The sequence below is a fragment of the Poecilia reticulata genome, chromosome 17 (assembly GCF_904066995.2).
Source record: "Poecilia reticulata chromosome 17, P_reticulata-male-v2, whole genome shotgun sequence".
Classification (NCBI taxonomy): domain Eukaryota; kingdom Metazoa; phylum Chordata; class Actinopteri; order Cyprinodontiformes; family Poeciliidae; genus Poecilia; species Poecilia reticulata.
The window spans coordinates 10,816,081-10,831,789 of record NC_088846.1 but is presented as its reverse complement, the minus strand read 5'-3'; the positions used below and the strand labels follow the sequence as shown (position 1 = coordinate 10,831,789).

Sequence of the window (15,709 nt, the reverse complement as noted above, 5' to 3'; positions counted from 1 at the left end):
ACAGACAGGTGGGCAGAAAAACAAAACAATAAAAACAAAAACATGTTTTTCTCACAGGCAATTCTTGAACTCTCACACCACCTAGTGGCGATAGGCAGTAGCAGCACAGTGAGTCAGCAGGACCAGATAATCTTAGCTGATAAAAAAAACAATACTGCAGACTGTGTTTAAATTTAACCTTGTGTCCATTTGTCTGCTCGCTGCCTGGTCCCACGTTGTCCAGGGATCCGATCTTAGACTTGGCCTTGATGTTGACCTTGTGGGATTCGATCTTCACGTCACCACCGCCTGAAGCAGGAAAACGAAAGTGGCCATGAGAGCACAATAGAAGCAGTTGAGAGTTTAAAGGGAGGGAAAAAACCCCAGAAGAGTTTAAAGTTGAACCTGGCTTATGTTTGATGTTGTCCTTGGAGCCACATTTTGAGGTCACCTTGCTCACGTCAACCTTCTTATTCAAGATTTGCACCTGGAGGAGAACACAGATCACAATGCTGCCCATTAAATCACCAGATCCAGCACAGAACGTAGCACTTCAGCATCTGCTCAGCTTAACAGCAAAACCCATTTACTTTTTGGAGGTGTCAGCGTCATGCTTTTACTGTCTGTATGCAGAATGCAGGAGAATGCCATTCAGCTTAAATTTTATAGTGAAATATTTTGAACATACTTTATTTGTCCTTTGTCATGTTCTTTTTTTTGTTTGTTTTTATACATCTCACAAAAGTGTCTATTAAGATGCTTTTGCCGCTTTTTAATTATAGTACTGTAGGAAATGGGGGGGGGGGCTCCCGTGGGATTTGGATTTATTTTAGACACGATTTCTTTTTCAGGCATCACATGATCACAACATGCACACATTTATATAAATCAAACGTAAAATGGTGCACAATATGTGCAGGTTGATAGTCTCAAAAAGGGTAAATTAGCCTTGTTTAATCGTTAGACTGACTTGGTACATAAATCCTCACTATATATTAGTACAATAAAACCTTTGGTGTTTTATTCACAAGCCTTAGCTGGTAAAGCTGTTGTTGAGAGCAGCCAAGAGATGCAATGGGATAGTGCAGCAGGTGTTTAAAGCAGATGGGAAGAACAACCGGAGGGGTGGACGCTCAAAAGTAAAATCAATCAAAAGTGCAAACAGTGGGGGCCACTGATGTGCTAATTACAATGCTTCAATTCCAGGCCACTTTGAAGACGATCAGTTTCATTTAAACCTTTGATATAGGAGAAGGCGGCTTTACAGCTGAACTCAATTTCCTCCTCACTCTGATGGACACGCCAATAGTTTCTAGATCAGACCCAATCAGCGAAGATTGACGGATCCAGATCGTCCATTCTGCATCAGAGCGAATGGATCTCTTTGAAACATTTGGCTTTAAAGCAAGCTGTGAGGGCTGAGTATAATAGGTATATATATATATATATATAAAGGAGAGATGCAAATGCGTCCAACCGATCCAGAGTCTTGCCCTTGGCTCCAGCAGTACTTACTTTGCCACCTCCAGGGACATGTTTGATATTGTCCTTGGAGCCACAGCGGGAGGTGACGTGGCTGAAGTCCAGCTTTTTGTGCACTATCTGAACCTAAAGACAGGCAGGCGGACACACACACACACACACAAAGCGAAAGACAGAAAGAGAGAAAAAAAGAGAAAGAAAAAGAGAGGAGAAAGAAAGAAAGGAGCAGCAGAAAAGAGCAGATCAGCTGGCGGCTTTAGATGGCCAAAAACAGAGTAGACTTGTACTAAAACTATGGAAGAGATTCTGTTATTCAGTTGCTTTGCTATGTTAGCTCAGTGGTTCTTGAAAGCATTGTTAATTGCACATTTTTAGGGAATGCTTCTTTAAAAGCGGAGGTGGGGCGGGGGTAGGTGGGGTGCATTCTGACAGAATAACAAGAGTGCTTCCATAAAATGCATTAGCTACATTAAAACAGCACAGAAAACCATTGAAAATGAGACCGAGCACATGCAGCAAAAATAAATAAATAAAAAAAAATCAGTGATTTTATAATTGGTGCCTCTCAAAACAAAAGAAACAGAAGGTGACAGACGAGGCTGCTAACTTTCAAAACTTTATGATGTAGCTTGTGCCCATGATTTGTTTTTTTTAAACAACCTGCTGCTATGCACATTTGTTTGGCCGAGACGTCTGAATTATGGGAAGAAAATAAAAAAACCTGACACAAGAGGCTGAGCTCCAAAGCAAACCTGTAACTCACCTTTAAGGTGAAACATGACGAACATCTAATGAGTGATTTTTGACTTTGTATTCTGCTTACTCTCACTGCTCCCCATACCCAATCTACTGCTGCACACTGCTGATCAGATGGCTGAAAGAAGACTCCTACACTTTTGTTACACTTACAAGAAATTCAAACACACAAAAAAAAGCACACAGACTCTGTTAGGCATGTTTGTAAAGCAGCTGAATTCAGGATGATTAACGAAGAGGTAGCCCAACTAAAGTAGCTGAAATTACCTGAAACACATGTTGCACAACAGAAAAAAAAATAAGAAAAAAAAAAATAGAGAAAACTGCTATTGGTCTTTTTATTAATTCATGTCAAGATAGAAATAGAAATACATTATATGTATGTCATTTAACTGGGATATTCAATACATCACAGTAGGAAAGATTTTAAAATTTGATGCTTTTAGGTAAAAGCTTTCAAATTATGTTACACATTTTACATTTGTGTGTAAGCACAGCTAAAGTATTATATTTTTACCCATGGGTTAAAGGGAATATCTCATCTGAAAATTCAAAGTCGTCTGAAATGAGGTGAGAAAAAATACTCCAAACCTTGAAGGTGTTTGTGGTTCAATCAAGGATAACGAAACATGGACATGATGCTGCTTAATTAAAGTGACATCATCTATATTTTCAAACCTATTGCAGTTCAAAAGGTTTTATTAAGTAAATCCTAATCTTAAGAAAATAACGTCTCAACTGCAAATTATTTATTGTGCTGTAAAAAAGGAGTAAATTTAGCTCCACGTTGCAAAATAATTTTTTGATGCTGGCAAGAAGAAGCACGTCATCTTCAGTAGTAATAAAAGTATATAATGACAAAGAAGAAACACATTTCTTTTTGTGCACTGAGGTGACTCATTGTAGGCAATGAATTTGAGTTAAAGGAGACGATTTATTACTAGTATTGGCTAAAGACTTTTGAGAATAAAACCAAGCAAGCCGGCAGAAATGAATCACATGGACCTCTACGACGTATTCGACATAAAGATAAACGTTTCATTTGTTGCCTCTGCGCTCGTAGTGTGAAGTAAAAACGCCCAGCAGCAGACGTAAGGCGGGTTCCTCCAATCTCTTTGTGTCCAAGTCTCCTTCGCTCGGATAAAACACAGCATGATGACGCAGGTGGAACAGGCGACGGATGACTCACTAAGCACAGCTAGCGCGCATTCACTTATCACGTGAGCATACACACACACACACACACACACACACACACACACACACACACACACACACACACACACACACACACACACACACACACACACACACACACACACACACACACACACACACACACACACACACACACACACACAAACAGGAGCAGCTGGGCATGAACACCTTCTCTCACAGTTTTTTTTTTCTCGTTTATGTTGCGCTAAAAAAGAAAGAAGAAATAAATAATCGATTCTAAGCAGACAAATCAAGCTGCTGTGGTGTTACGGTTAGTTTTTAAATCCTTAATATTTATGAGCAATTATAAACTAAAACGGCAACTTTCAATCTTAGAGAGACCACAATGGTAAATGGGCTGAACTTTTACAGCGGTTTTCCAGTCATACTGACTGCTCCAGGTGATTAGAGCCAGATTCGCACTCAGAAACACAATGATACAAGACACACAGATTAGCAGGCAGCTTAGTGCCTTGCCCAAGAAGGGACAAATGAGAAAGGAGGAATTGATCCCACAACCTTCAATTGCAAGACACCTGAACCCGCAGTCACCTTATTCATCCATTTCATGCAGTAAGATGAGTCAAAGCTTTAATATGATGATGTGAAAAACTACATTCTCAGACAGAGATGATGGTACCTACTAAGTACTTTGTCCCTTGAATATTGTTTTCACATTTTGTGATCTCAAAACTGCATATTTCAATGTTGTTTAGGGATTTTCTCTGACAGGCCAAAGTAAAGTAATGCATAAGAAGTGGAAGAAAAGTGATGCATGGTTTGAAAAGGTTTCAAAATATAAAAAAGGAGAAGTTGAGGTGTGTGTTCGTATTCAGCCTCTCTTAATCTGATAGCCCCAATTACAATCAAATCCCTTCAGAAATCAAGTACTCAGCAAACAAAGTCCAACTGTGCGTAATTTCAGTATAAGTCCGGATGTTTTGAGAGATGCTCTTTTGTCAGAGTTTGATGTTTGCTAGGGAAAAATCGGTGAATAAGCAGCGTTGGTGAGACAAAGGAAAGTGAAGCTGCAGAGACGTTTAAAATCAGGGTTAGGCTACGAAACAACACGAAATGAACATCCACCTAGATCGTCAACAGAGCAGCTCTGTTGTAACTCAGGGGCAGAAGCAGAGATTGTTAATGTTTCATTTCAAAGCATAGTTAAACTCTAAATCAAATTAATTTTCTGTGGTAAAACCAGAGAACTGATTTTCACTAATGGAGTCTAATCTGACTGAGCTTGGGCTGTTCTGTAAGTAAGGATAAACACCAATTTCAGTCTCTAGATGTCCAAGGCTTGTACAGACATACTAATTGCTGCTGTAATTGCAGCAAAAGATGATTTTAGAAAGTCTGGCCGTGTGTGGGAGGGTTGGTTGAATTCGTACACTTATGATTGTTATTGTAAAAGAATGTGCTAAACCCAATTATTCTTTTTTTTCTCTTGTCATTATTGTGCATTGCTTTGTGTTGGCCTGTCACATAAAATCCAAGTAAAATAGATTTGTGCCAGTAAATGTAAAAAGTTAAAGTTCACAAAAAACAGCTCAGAATTCACACTGTTTATTTCTTAGGAGTCTTTTTTTATTTTTTGCCTTGAAAGTCCGGTAGCTGTCTTCACCGTCACTGTAACTGAGAGATGAAAGAAATGGTTCAGGAAAAAAAACACAGACACACAGTAAGGGAAGCAAAGCCACCGTCTCAGATTTTCAGCTTGATATGCTGGCAGATTTTCTTTAGCCTGCTAATCAAAAGTGTAACTTTGAAACGTTTCTTTTGCTTTGTTTTATTCTTAGGATTGATGTGCACAAGTGCACAGAAAATGGAGGGAAAAAAAAACAGAGATATTTATCCCTGGCTGCACTTAAATCAGGCGTCGCTGGAGGCAAAGCCGGGGAAAACAGAAGAACAGAGAGAAGATTTTGAACGACTCCATTTTATACAAGATGTCACATCAAACAATGTGGTTCACTTGGTACGTCCTGTAGACGGTGTGAGTGGATGCGGATGTGTGAGAAATGGAATTGGTTGACTTAGAAGATGAGAGGAATTGGTTGTGGTGCAGTGAAATCAACAACATGTTATGTAAAGGTGAAAAATATCCCTGCCGGACGAAAATGCTATCTATACTTTTACCTATTTGTACAGTAAAAAAACAAAGCAAAACTGGATATGGAGAGAAAACATGCAGAAATCATCATTCATTTTATGTCAATATAGTAAATCACAGGTTTTCAAGAAGCAAGGTTGAAATTGCTAATTTGAATATTTTAAACCATTTGAGCCAGTTTACATCAGATTCCAGTCTGGACTCTGGGCCCAAATCATAAATACTACTTCAACCCAGAGAAATCCTGTTGATAAAATACAAGATGACTTTAAAGTCTGCAAAGGGGATTGATTAGTTTGGTCTATTTCACTTCTTAACAGTAATCAACATAAAGCTCAACGCTGTCCGACACAAACACAAGACAGCAGAATGTGCTACTATTACGAGCACATTCTACTTTTACTATTAAGTTCAGATTCTTTTAATCCATTCCTGGAGTACATAACTCTAAAAACCAACAGTGGAAATAGCACAAACGTAAAACAAAAACAAAGTGTAGCTTGTAATGTTTATATGAACACCAAGTTGTGGTGTGCGTTGAGTGGATGTAGATAGGATGAGTGGCATTTTATGGGGATAGGTTGGAAGAATGCAGCGGTGTGTGAGGTGGCAGAGACTCACTCTGGCCTTGGCGGCGGGGGTGGCGGGGTCGGATGTCTTGTTGTTCGGGGTGGAGGAGACCTGGGGAGACAACCAGGCCCCCAGTCAATAAAAACCTCCAACCAACCACACGCCAAAGCACAACGACGTGGAGCAGCAGAAGTCCGCATGGGGCCATGAGGTTGATCAAAAGGAGAGCGGCTGGATAAATCCAATGTGTGTGTGTGTGTGTGTGTGTGTGTGCGTGTGTGTGTGTGTGTGTGTGCGCGCATGTGCGCGCGCGTGCGTGTGTGTGTGTGTGTGTGTGTGCGCGTGTGTGTGGGTTGTTGCAGCCAATGAACATCAAGGAGTGGGTGGGAGAAAACACAACATGAATCAAGTACATCTAGTTCACAGTCTGAACCTCTGGATGTATGAAACATTTTAAACAAACACAGTCTGTGCAAATGGATCAGGGAAGATATTTAAATTTAAAGCAGATGGAGCGCCTTCAAAATGATAATGAAAAAAAAAACAGTAGATTAGTTCAGATTTATTGAAACTGAATCAACAATTACAGCGCCTTGCTGAAGTATTCATATACTATTTTAGTCTGTGTTTTATTAAGGTTTTAATGGGATTTTATGTGACAGACCAACAAAATTTAGCACATACTGTGGAAAGGGTATGTATTCAACCCCACGTCTCAATAACTGTCACTGTAAATGTGCTATATTTGCTGTATGCATTCTTTGGGAGGTGATATCTCATGACTGCAGGTTTTGTCATCCTTATCTAATTCTGCTGAATTGAGTGGAGAGTGTCTGGGACAGAGATATCAGGTTTTCCTGTTGTATCTTTAGTTTTTAGTCAAACCAGCCTCTAGATTTTTTTCTTAGCTTAACCTTGTGTTTATCTCCCGATACTTCTAACCAGATTCTTTGTGCCATAAACTCATCTTTAAATTTCTTTATAAGCTGTCATGGCATGTTACTTAAGAGGAAAGGAGATCAAGCTTTTCCTGTTGCTGCTCCTGTTTTATGGAATAACTTACCTTTCCAGATTAGATCTGCCCACAGCCTGGATCATTTTAAATCGCTTCTTAAAACTCATTTTTACTCTTTGGCATTTAATTGATGTTTTGTTTTGTGCTCTGTTTTGTTATTTGTGTTGTTCTTGTGCAGCACTTTGGTGCAGATTTATACCTGTTTTAAAGTGCTATATAAATAAATCTGACATTGACGTTATTTGATGCTTATAAACCTTGCAGGTCTTCATAAACCAGCTGGCTGCAACTTACACACAAGGGGACTGAAAACAGCTGGATATACTGGATTTTATTTAAGGGTATCTGATTTAAGGAGGCCGAATACAAACTGCGTGCAACACCTTTCTGATTTTTCATCTTTAAATAAATCAAAATCCTCACCTTTTTGTTACAATTTGTATTTATTTATTACTTTTTGTGTTGCTATGTCACCTAAAATCCCATTAAAAAAGCTACGTTTCGGGTTATAATGTGACAAAATGTGAAAAAATTCAAATGTGTACTGCAAAGGCGGTATTAACAGCTGCACAGAGGAGCATAAGACCAGTCAAAGAATGAGACGACACATCCCAACAATGGTCTGAACTTTAGTCCCATTCCAAAAAAAAAAACAACTAAAAAACTAAATCTCAGATGGACGGTAATTAGAACAACAACAACAAAAAATAAATAAAAACAAGGTAACACTTGGTGGATACACTGTCTTTGTAAGTGTGATTCAGGGCAGTGGTTTATTTTGGAAGGTGACAAACAGCACGTCTGACAAAAAAATAAGACGACAGAGGAACCCCCCAAGGGCTCCTGTAAAAATACACACATAAAAATAACCCATCCAAGGCCAATACAGTTTAAAGAAATGTATCTAACATTACACTGATAATTGTGGGGAAAACAAGAGGTCACAGTAAAGATGAAAAGGAGTGACGCCAAAAGAGGCGCGTGTCTGCTGTTCTCTCAGATAAATTCAGTGCAGATGGCGTCTCTGTGGGTCTGTAGAGGATTTGACAGATGTGGGCAGGTTTGTGAACCCTGCTCCATCCAGCCACAGGCTGCTGCAACCTGGCCTGCAGCCCCACAGCACGACCAGGCAAAAGAAGGTTAATGACGCATGGACCGATCTGACGGAGAGAGCTCTGCACGTTTTAAGGAGAACAGAAGGACAAAATTTGCTCCTGTGCTGTTAGATAACAAGAAACCGAAATGAGCTTTCAATATCTCAGAAAATGTAAAAGCATAAACATATACGCAGTATGATGAAAGGATAAAGGAACTGCATAATTTAATAAAGTGTCAAAACATATGAAGAGGCATCTGTAAGAATACAACATTGATTTAATACTAACTAATATAAAATAATTTGAATAGTAGATGTTGTAAGTCTCCCATGCCTGAATATGAAACATTAGAAGAAATTAATTTTTGCTTTTACCTCCAATGAAAGAACAGCAAGATAGCAGACAATTGAGTTAAGAATAGTTTAGTTAACTTTATATTTGAGTTTGATGTAAATAGCTAAATATCAGCTATCAGGTGATGGCAGGAGACAAGGTGTCATCACCTTGCACTGTACAATACTATCTAGTAAAAGAAAAAACAACCCTAAAATCCTTAATTTTGCATGATAAAAACTTTTTTTTCTAAAACAATAAGAGACATTGGGCCTTTGGTTGATACATTTCTGACATCAGTCAATAACTCAAACAGACCACAGTTTTATCTTGTGAGATAACATCCTTTAAATGTATTTCTGCATTTCTGGAAGTCACACAGTACTCACAGCAGTGAAGCTCGGACACAACGGTGTGCGCAATTAGGACAGCGATCCTAAACATAAAAACTGCTTTAGACTGGGCAGATTAAAATCAGGCCTGTGGGATGGCCGTGACCTTAAACTCATTGTAAGTTTATGGGCTCTATGCAAACAAACTAACTTTAATAATATCCACCAATTCTGACATGGTGAGTGATCAGAAAAAACGAATTAGAATAATGCCATAACCTTTCGTTTTCTTGAAACTTCTTGAGGGAAATGTATACCTTTTATAAGATGATTGAAATTGTACCATTCCACTCTGAAAAAAGGAACTCTTCAAATGCATAATTAAAAGTTCAGTCTTAGTCTTAGCAATCGGTGCCTGTGAACTGAAGTGTGGCCAAAAGAAGACCCGGTTCTGTGACAGACAACTTGGAGAAGATGGACAAACGACGATGAGCTGCACTGACAGAATATCACAAGGCAAGGCAAGCAGATAAGGGGATCATGTCCATGATCCAAAGTGACAGCACAATTCTCTCCCCAAGACAAGGAGTCACAAACACCAAAGAGACAGAGACAGACAACCCAGTCAGGGCACTGAGACGTGACAAGATCTGACGTGCAGGCAAAGCGTTTGGCATGGAACGAAGGCTGCTTAGCTGCACATGTTTAAATGTTTTCCCAGGTGTCTGTCCATGTGTGCTACATAGACTCACACAGGGAGGGAGAGACATAGAATTAGACACCGATGAATACCGATAATGGAGCATGTTGGATGGGGCTGACAGACAGAGGAAGCCGGCAGAAAGATGAAGGAATAAAAGGACGGCGGTGGATCGATGCCGGGAAAGAGAGAGATGTTATCAGAGAGATTTATAGCTGCTTATCTCCTCATTATGAGAACAATTATAGTCAAGGAACCTGTTTCAGAAAGCCCCGTTTGAAAAATGATACTCAAAAGAAAATAATCCCACTCCATTTCTGAAATTACACAACCACTTAATTAAACTGTAAGGTGTAACGGTGATTACTTTTAAAAAAGTGCACTAACTCAAGGTTCACACGATTTATGCGATTTGGTTTTCAATGAAAGTTTTTCAAATTTTTTCATTTGAACATCTTATGTGCCTCACTGTCACGGCTATGGCCGAGTTTCCTTTATAAGTGCCTCAGGTGCTTTTTATTGTTATGTAAATATTCCACACCATAGCGCAACATATACGAGCAGAGGTGTATGACATTTAATTTAATTAAATGATCCTCCAAAGAGAAGTCTGACCAGCTATGCTGATCAGCACCAGCTAATTGGTGTTACTTTGAGACCAGAACACAGTGGTGGTCTAAGGCCGGCGTTAAAACAGCAGCCCTTATTATTTTCTCAGCCATAAGATCCGCAACGCCTGGACTCGGTTCTGTATTCAAGCTTTGCAGCTCATTACAAAAACATCGCGCTCCAGCTTTTATTGTGTGCGTGCGTGTGTATCAGTTTTTTTTGTATCAGTTCTACGAGTTTATACAATAGTGTTTCTTAAATATACAGCCATTTTCACTACATGTCAGAAGCATAATTTGCATAATTTAGTGCAGTTGTGAAGATTTTATCTGCCTCACTTGCAATACTTCTCACTGTGCGTGGTGGCAGTCTTCCAGCTTGGGTTGTCATTGTTCAAGTTGTCTGTTTAAAGTTATTTCATTATTATTATTTAGGCATATATGTCATATATAGTGGCTACTTTTTATAGTCATTTCTTGATTGAAGAAGATCAACACACATCCACATTAGCTGAATGGCATGTTCTCCTGTCTTTGCCATCTTGAAGAGTGGCTAAGAACAACAGACTACAGTGTCACATTACACATTATATTTACACAGACCATTTTATTTTTACATTTGTACCCCAGGTAAACAAGAAGCCATGTATGTAAAAACTGAATGTTTCTTAACATTCTGGTTAACTTAAGAAGAGTGATGCATAAATTAAAACAATGAGTTGGTGACATTTATTTTATAGAAATTGTTTGAGATACTTATAACTGTAATTTGTCTGAAAATAATTATTTTCCAACAGTTTTTTCTTTTTTTTTGTCTCTCACTAAATGAATGGAAATTCAAGGCTTGATTTTATTCGTATTTTTCTGTGACAAATTAAACAATTGAGTATTTCCTCTTGTGATTACTCCAGGAGTTGATGACTTGATACCATTAACTGGTATCAAGTCAGTTGGGATGACCCAACAGGAAAAAGCTCAGTTTGACTGCATTGTAATATAACTACAATATGTAGAAACGGCAGAAAAAGCCTTTTGGAATACAAACCATGTTATTATAATGTAGCACCTGACAGCTATTTGAATTACAAACTACCACCTTGTTTGTTGTTCCACCTTTCAGGAATCCTGACAGGAACATCTCTGTTCTGAATTATTTATCAACCTCTCACAGGTGCAGACCCCCTTTTTTTGTTCCCCTTACCTTCCCGCCTCCCGGCTGGTACTTGATGTTGTCGATGGATCCGATCTTGGAGCGCACATTCTTCAGATCTGGCGTCGGAGTGTTGATGGGTCGGGGGGTTCGGGGAGGGCGAGGCGCCGCTGTCTTCTTCTCTAGAGGGTTCTGCTTGGGCACCGGTGGTTTTGTGATGACGCGGCGGCGATGGGAGGCGGCACCTTCGCCGTTGGGTGAGGCAGATGGGGTTGCCGGAGTGGCTGTGGATGCGGGGCGAGGACGCACTGGAGGGGACAAGAGAATTACCTTTTAACAACTGTGAAGTAGGAAACGATCACATTCAGTCTTAACTATGCTATCTAACATCTTACACAGCTCTTAATATTGTAATCAGGAATAAAACTTTACTTTTCTTACTTGTAGTTTTGGGTTTCTTGGCCTCCCCCGTCTTGTTCTCATTCTTGTCATTTTTGCTAGCTGAGAAGAGAGAGGGGAAGAAAAAAAAAGACGGCAGTTTGACGCAAACATGTCCTTGACTGATTCACAGCCTCCTTTCTTAGAGAGGTGAGATTCTGTTTGTGATGTGCAGATAAAAATATGAGTGCGGTGTCTAGGAAAGGTTGCACTTGAATCTAAAGTGCAACATATGATAACAATTCGGTGAGCCTTTTGCCTGAGGGGTGCCAGTGTGACTCACTGCTCCAGTTACAGTCGGAGGTTTTCTTAGAGTGACTCTCAGAGACAACGATGTTTTTTTAGAAAGTAATTGTGTGGAAGGAAGAATAGAAACTCTAGATGTCTTGTCAGAGATGACACTGTGTGTACCTGTGGCTTTATTCGCAGCCACCGCAGAGGTGCCGTTCTTACTGGGGGCCTGCCGAGGAGTGGGCGTGGCCTTTGGTACGGGTGGGCGTTTCTCCGCGGCGCCATTTTCTGGAGTCTGAAATTCAAAGCAGACAGTAGAGGCTGGGCCACTTCACTTGGGTCGTTTACCAAACGCACAAACCCACAGGACTCACTTATTGCCTGCAGTTGATTAACAGTAGAAACTATATGAAGATTTGGTATTATTTATCAGTTTAAATGGTTTGCCACCAAGTCATGTGTTGTAGTTGAGCTTAAAGTACAGATACAAGTATTAAAGTCATGTTTAGTAAGAGTGAAAGGAGATTTTGAATAATGGGACACCACAGAGACATTTATATGTCTAAGCAAGGGGCTGAATCGCACCGACAGCCAAGCACACAAAAGCACAGCAGTCACCACGGTCTTACCTTTAAGGGTAAAATTCTCTTTCTCCATTAAAAAGTGTAACTTTGTGCTTAAAGGTTCTCCGTTTAGACTCCTGAGTAGAGCAGTTTGTCACACAAAAAAGACTTCAACACCGTTAAAATCAAATTTCTCCAAAATCACCAGCACATTTTTAAACAACACTGACTGTTACTGAAAAAGATCAGAAGTCAAATGCAATAAGCAGAGGTAGGTGTTTTAATCCAAAGTAAGGGCTTTGTGAAATAGCTCTACTGTTGAGGATTTTTCTATCTCAGTTAAACGTGATAAAGACTCGCCGTGGTATTTGCATAATTTTCTACCGAGGCGCCGAGTATCAGTGGCCTTTAAGCTTCCATGCACAGCGCCCTATGAGGATGTTAATCCTTTTGTGTGACAGTATGAACATAAATGTATATTTCTGCCTCTTTGGTACGCGTGCTTCCTTTCGCCGCAGTGTGCACACAGGCCAAAAAAATTCTAATCAGGCAGCGATGAGTAAAACAAAGGATGGAAGTTAATGAAAGGTTAAGGCGCACACCTAAAATTCATGAAGAAAAGCAGGTGGGATGAAGCTTTAATATTATGAGATTTGAAATGAGATTTGGGACAGAGGGATGGCCCATGATGTCTGACGTCCCACAGGAAAAGAAGCACTTTTAAAGTTTTATTAGACGGGAGATTTTGTGTGGGTAAAAAATAAACACCTTTTTATGAGCGTCTGCAAGCAGAAATGAAATGTCCTGATTATAAAGTTCTTGTGAAGTTTAAATGGACACTGCACGGTTGGTCACTGAGACGTTTCCCTACTCTTCTATGCAACAACATGCTGATCAATTTCTCATCATGAAGGTTTTACTGATTCGCTGCATCATTTCATATACGACACAAAGGATTTGAACTCACCTTGGCAGCCTTGGTCGAGCCTGTGGTTGGCTGACGTTTTGCAGCGGTGGGTGTGGTCGCCTTGGGCGCAGGGCTTTTTTTATTGGCTGCAGGGGGGGAGGGGCGTTTGGCAGAGTTGGCCGCATCATTGGTGGAAAGGGTGGATGGACGCGATTTGGCTGAGTTTTGTTTGGTTGGACCCACATCAGGCTGGGTTATGAATGCAAATGGGGAGGAAAAAAAAGGGCAGAGTAGCAAAAAATAAATAAATAAAACCCAAAAGGGAAGGAAGGGAAACATAAATAAAGGAGAGCAAAGAGGGGAGGAAAAAATGCAGCGGTGAAATCTCAGCAGCAACAGAAATATGGCAGCATAGCCAGAGTCCATATGGTAACCACAAAAAAAAAAAAGATAATAAAAGATCAACCAGAAACCCACCTTGTGTAGGTAATGAGCAGTAAATCATAAAAGCATCAAATAAAAGAACTGAGCAACCCACAGAGAGCAGATGATATGGAAAGTGGCCTGAGGTATGACTCACACACGCACCACAGCAGATCCAAAAACACCCACATTAAATATCCACATGATCAAAGATTACTTTGGAGTGGTAAGAGCATTTCTGTTACCACTGGATCCGCTGCCACCTTGACTGATGTGAGTTTGTGAGCAGGGAGTGTGTGGTGTGTGTGTGTGAAGGGCACTTTGGGTTGGTGTGTCACAGATGCTCACCTTGCTCTTGCTGTCGGCGCTTGGCACGGTTTTGCTGCCGTTGCCTGTGGGAGACTTGGCCGGGCCTTTTCCTCCCTTCTCCTCCTTCTTTTCATCCTTGTTGGTCTTCTCCGGCTTGTCCACCTTCTCCGGCTTCTCGCTAGCCTTGTCGTTCAGCTTCTCCATCTTTTCCTCACGTTTGAGGATCATCTCTGGCTTCTGGTTCTTGTCGGTGTTGTTTTCCTTCTTCAGCTGCTCTTCCTTCTTCTTGTCCACGTTGTCGATCCTGTCCGTCTTGCTGGAGATGATGTCCATCTTCTCCTGCTTCTCCTTGTTGTCAGATTTCACTGCCAGGGAAAGAGTTCTGTGGTCAAAGTTAAGCTAATTTAATAAAGTAAACTTTGAGAAAATAGCTGATAATACCATATACAGTGAGCACATACAATTTAGCTGGTAAAATGCCAAGTTTTGGAGATTTCAGAAAACGTGACCAACCTAATTTAAAATAGATCTTGTAAAATGTAAATAAAAAACAGATCTGGTATAAACTCTTTTTGGGCAAATACCAAACGGTTACTAAAGGATCTTCTTGCCAAAGCCATTGTTACCAAGCAGTTTATAATTTTTGTATTAAATTATAAACAAGTCTACATTTTGGACAGTATTGACCTGTAATATTAAGCATCTTGCTAGAAATCAGAAGTCAACAGAAACAAAAACTGACATTTTACCACAAAAATGCCTAGTTTGTAAAGTTTTAACATCCATTGTGTATTTTTTGTTCTTTTATCCTGGTAGATTATCTGGAAATGAATATGCATGTTGTAGAATATAAATTATTTCAGGTTAATTAGAATTAATACAATTTACTGACTTGATTGAACGAAGAATTGAATAATTTAATTTAAGTTTATAACTTCAAGTGTAAAACTTGTAATATATGAACATTTTCTCTAATCTGCAAATAAGGGCAGATGTATTATTATGTATTATTGTTTAAGAAATGCGTTTAAAATCGTAGTCATATTTCAAAGAAATCTGACATTTATGTGACACAAACAGGCCTGTGTTTGGCTTATAAAAAAAAGGCTGAGTTGATTAGTTTGCGAGTTTTGCTGTTGCTTAAAATACTTCATTTCTAATGGTTCAGAGGACAAAAATGAGGCTGACATTTTACAATGTCCTAAAATAGCTCACCAAAGAATTGATTAGAAAAAGAGACATGTAAGACAAGTAAAAAAGCTGATTCAAATGGGTGCATTCACATGCTAATTCTGTAAATACAAGAGCACCGATCATGTGGCACGTTTTGACAGCAGTGGCTGCAAAGATAGGGAGTGAGGATTTTTATTTGAACTGTGCCAGAAAAAGCAGCAAAGTATCTGGCAAGGTGGTGTCTTGAACTCATTAGTCTTGCTCTGATCTGCCTTCAGGAAAATTAATGCATGTTTTGTTGAATAAATGGAT

General features: G+C 39.6%; 1 protein-coding gene across 6 annotated transcripts in view; it reads right to left on the bottom strand.

Annotated features, from left to right (window-relative positions):
- Positions 1-15,709, bottom strand: part of LOC103479288 (uncharacterized) — an 86,096-nt gene that overhangs the window by 7,798 nt on the left and 62,589 nt on the right. For 3 of the 6 annotated variants that reach the window (XM_081597920.1, XM_081597921.1, XM_081597924.1), the window contains 9 exons: positions 14,264-14,589; positions 13,553-13,741; positions 12,203-12,317; positions 11,795-11,854; positions 11,405-11,661; positions 6,170-6,229; positions 1,495-1,587; positions 385-466; positions 179-288 (listed from right to left, as the gene is read on the bottom strand). In XM_081597920.1, coding sequence (XP_081454046.1) covers positions 179-288; positions 385-466; positions 1,495-1,587; positions 6,170-6,229; positions 11,405-11,661; positions 11,795-11,854; positions 12,203-12,317; positions 13,553-13,741; positions 14,264-14,589 — 1,292 coding nt within the window. The remainder of the gene's footprint in view (positions 1-178; positions 289-384; positions 467-1,494; positions 1,588-6,169; positions 6,230-11,404; positions 11,662-11,794; positions 11,855-12,202; positions 12,318-13,552; positions 13,742-14,263; positions 14,590-15,709) is intronic. The other 3 variants (XM_081597923.1, XM_081597922.1, XM_008433643.3) reach the window with 3 other exon arrangements.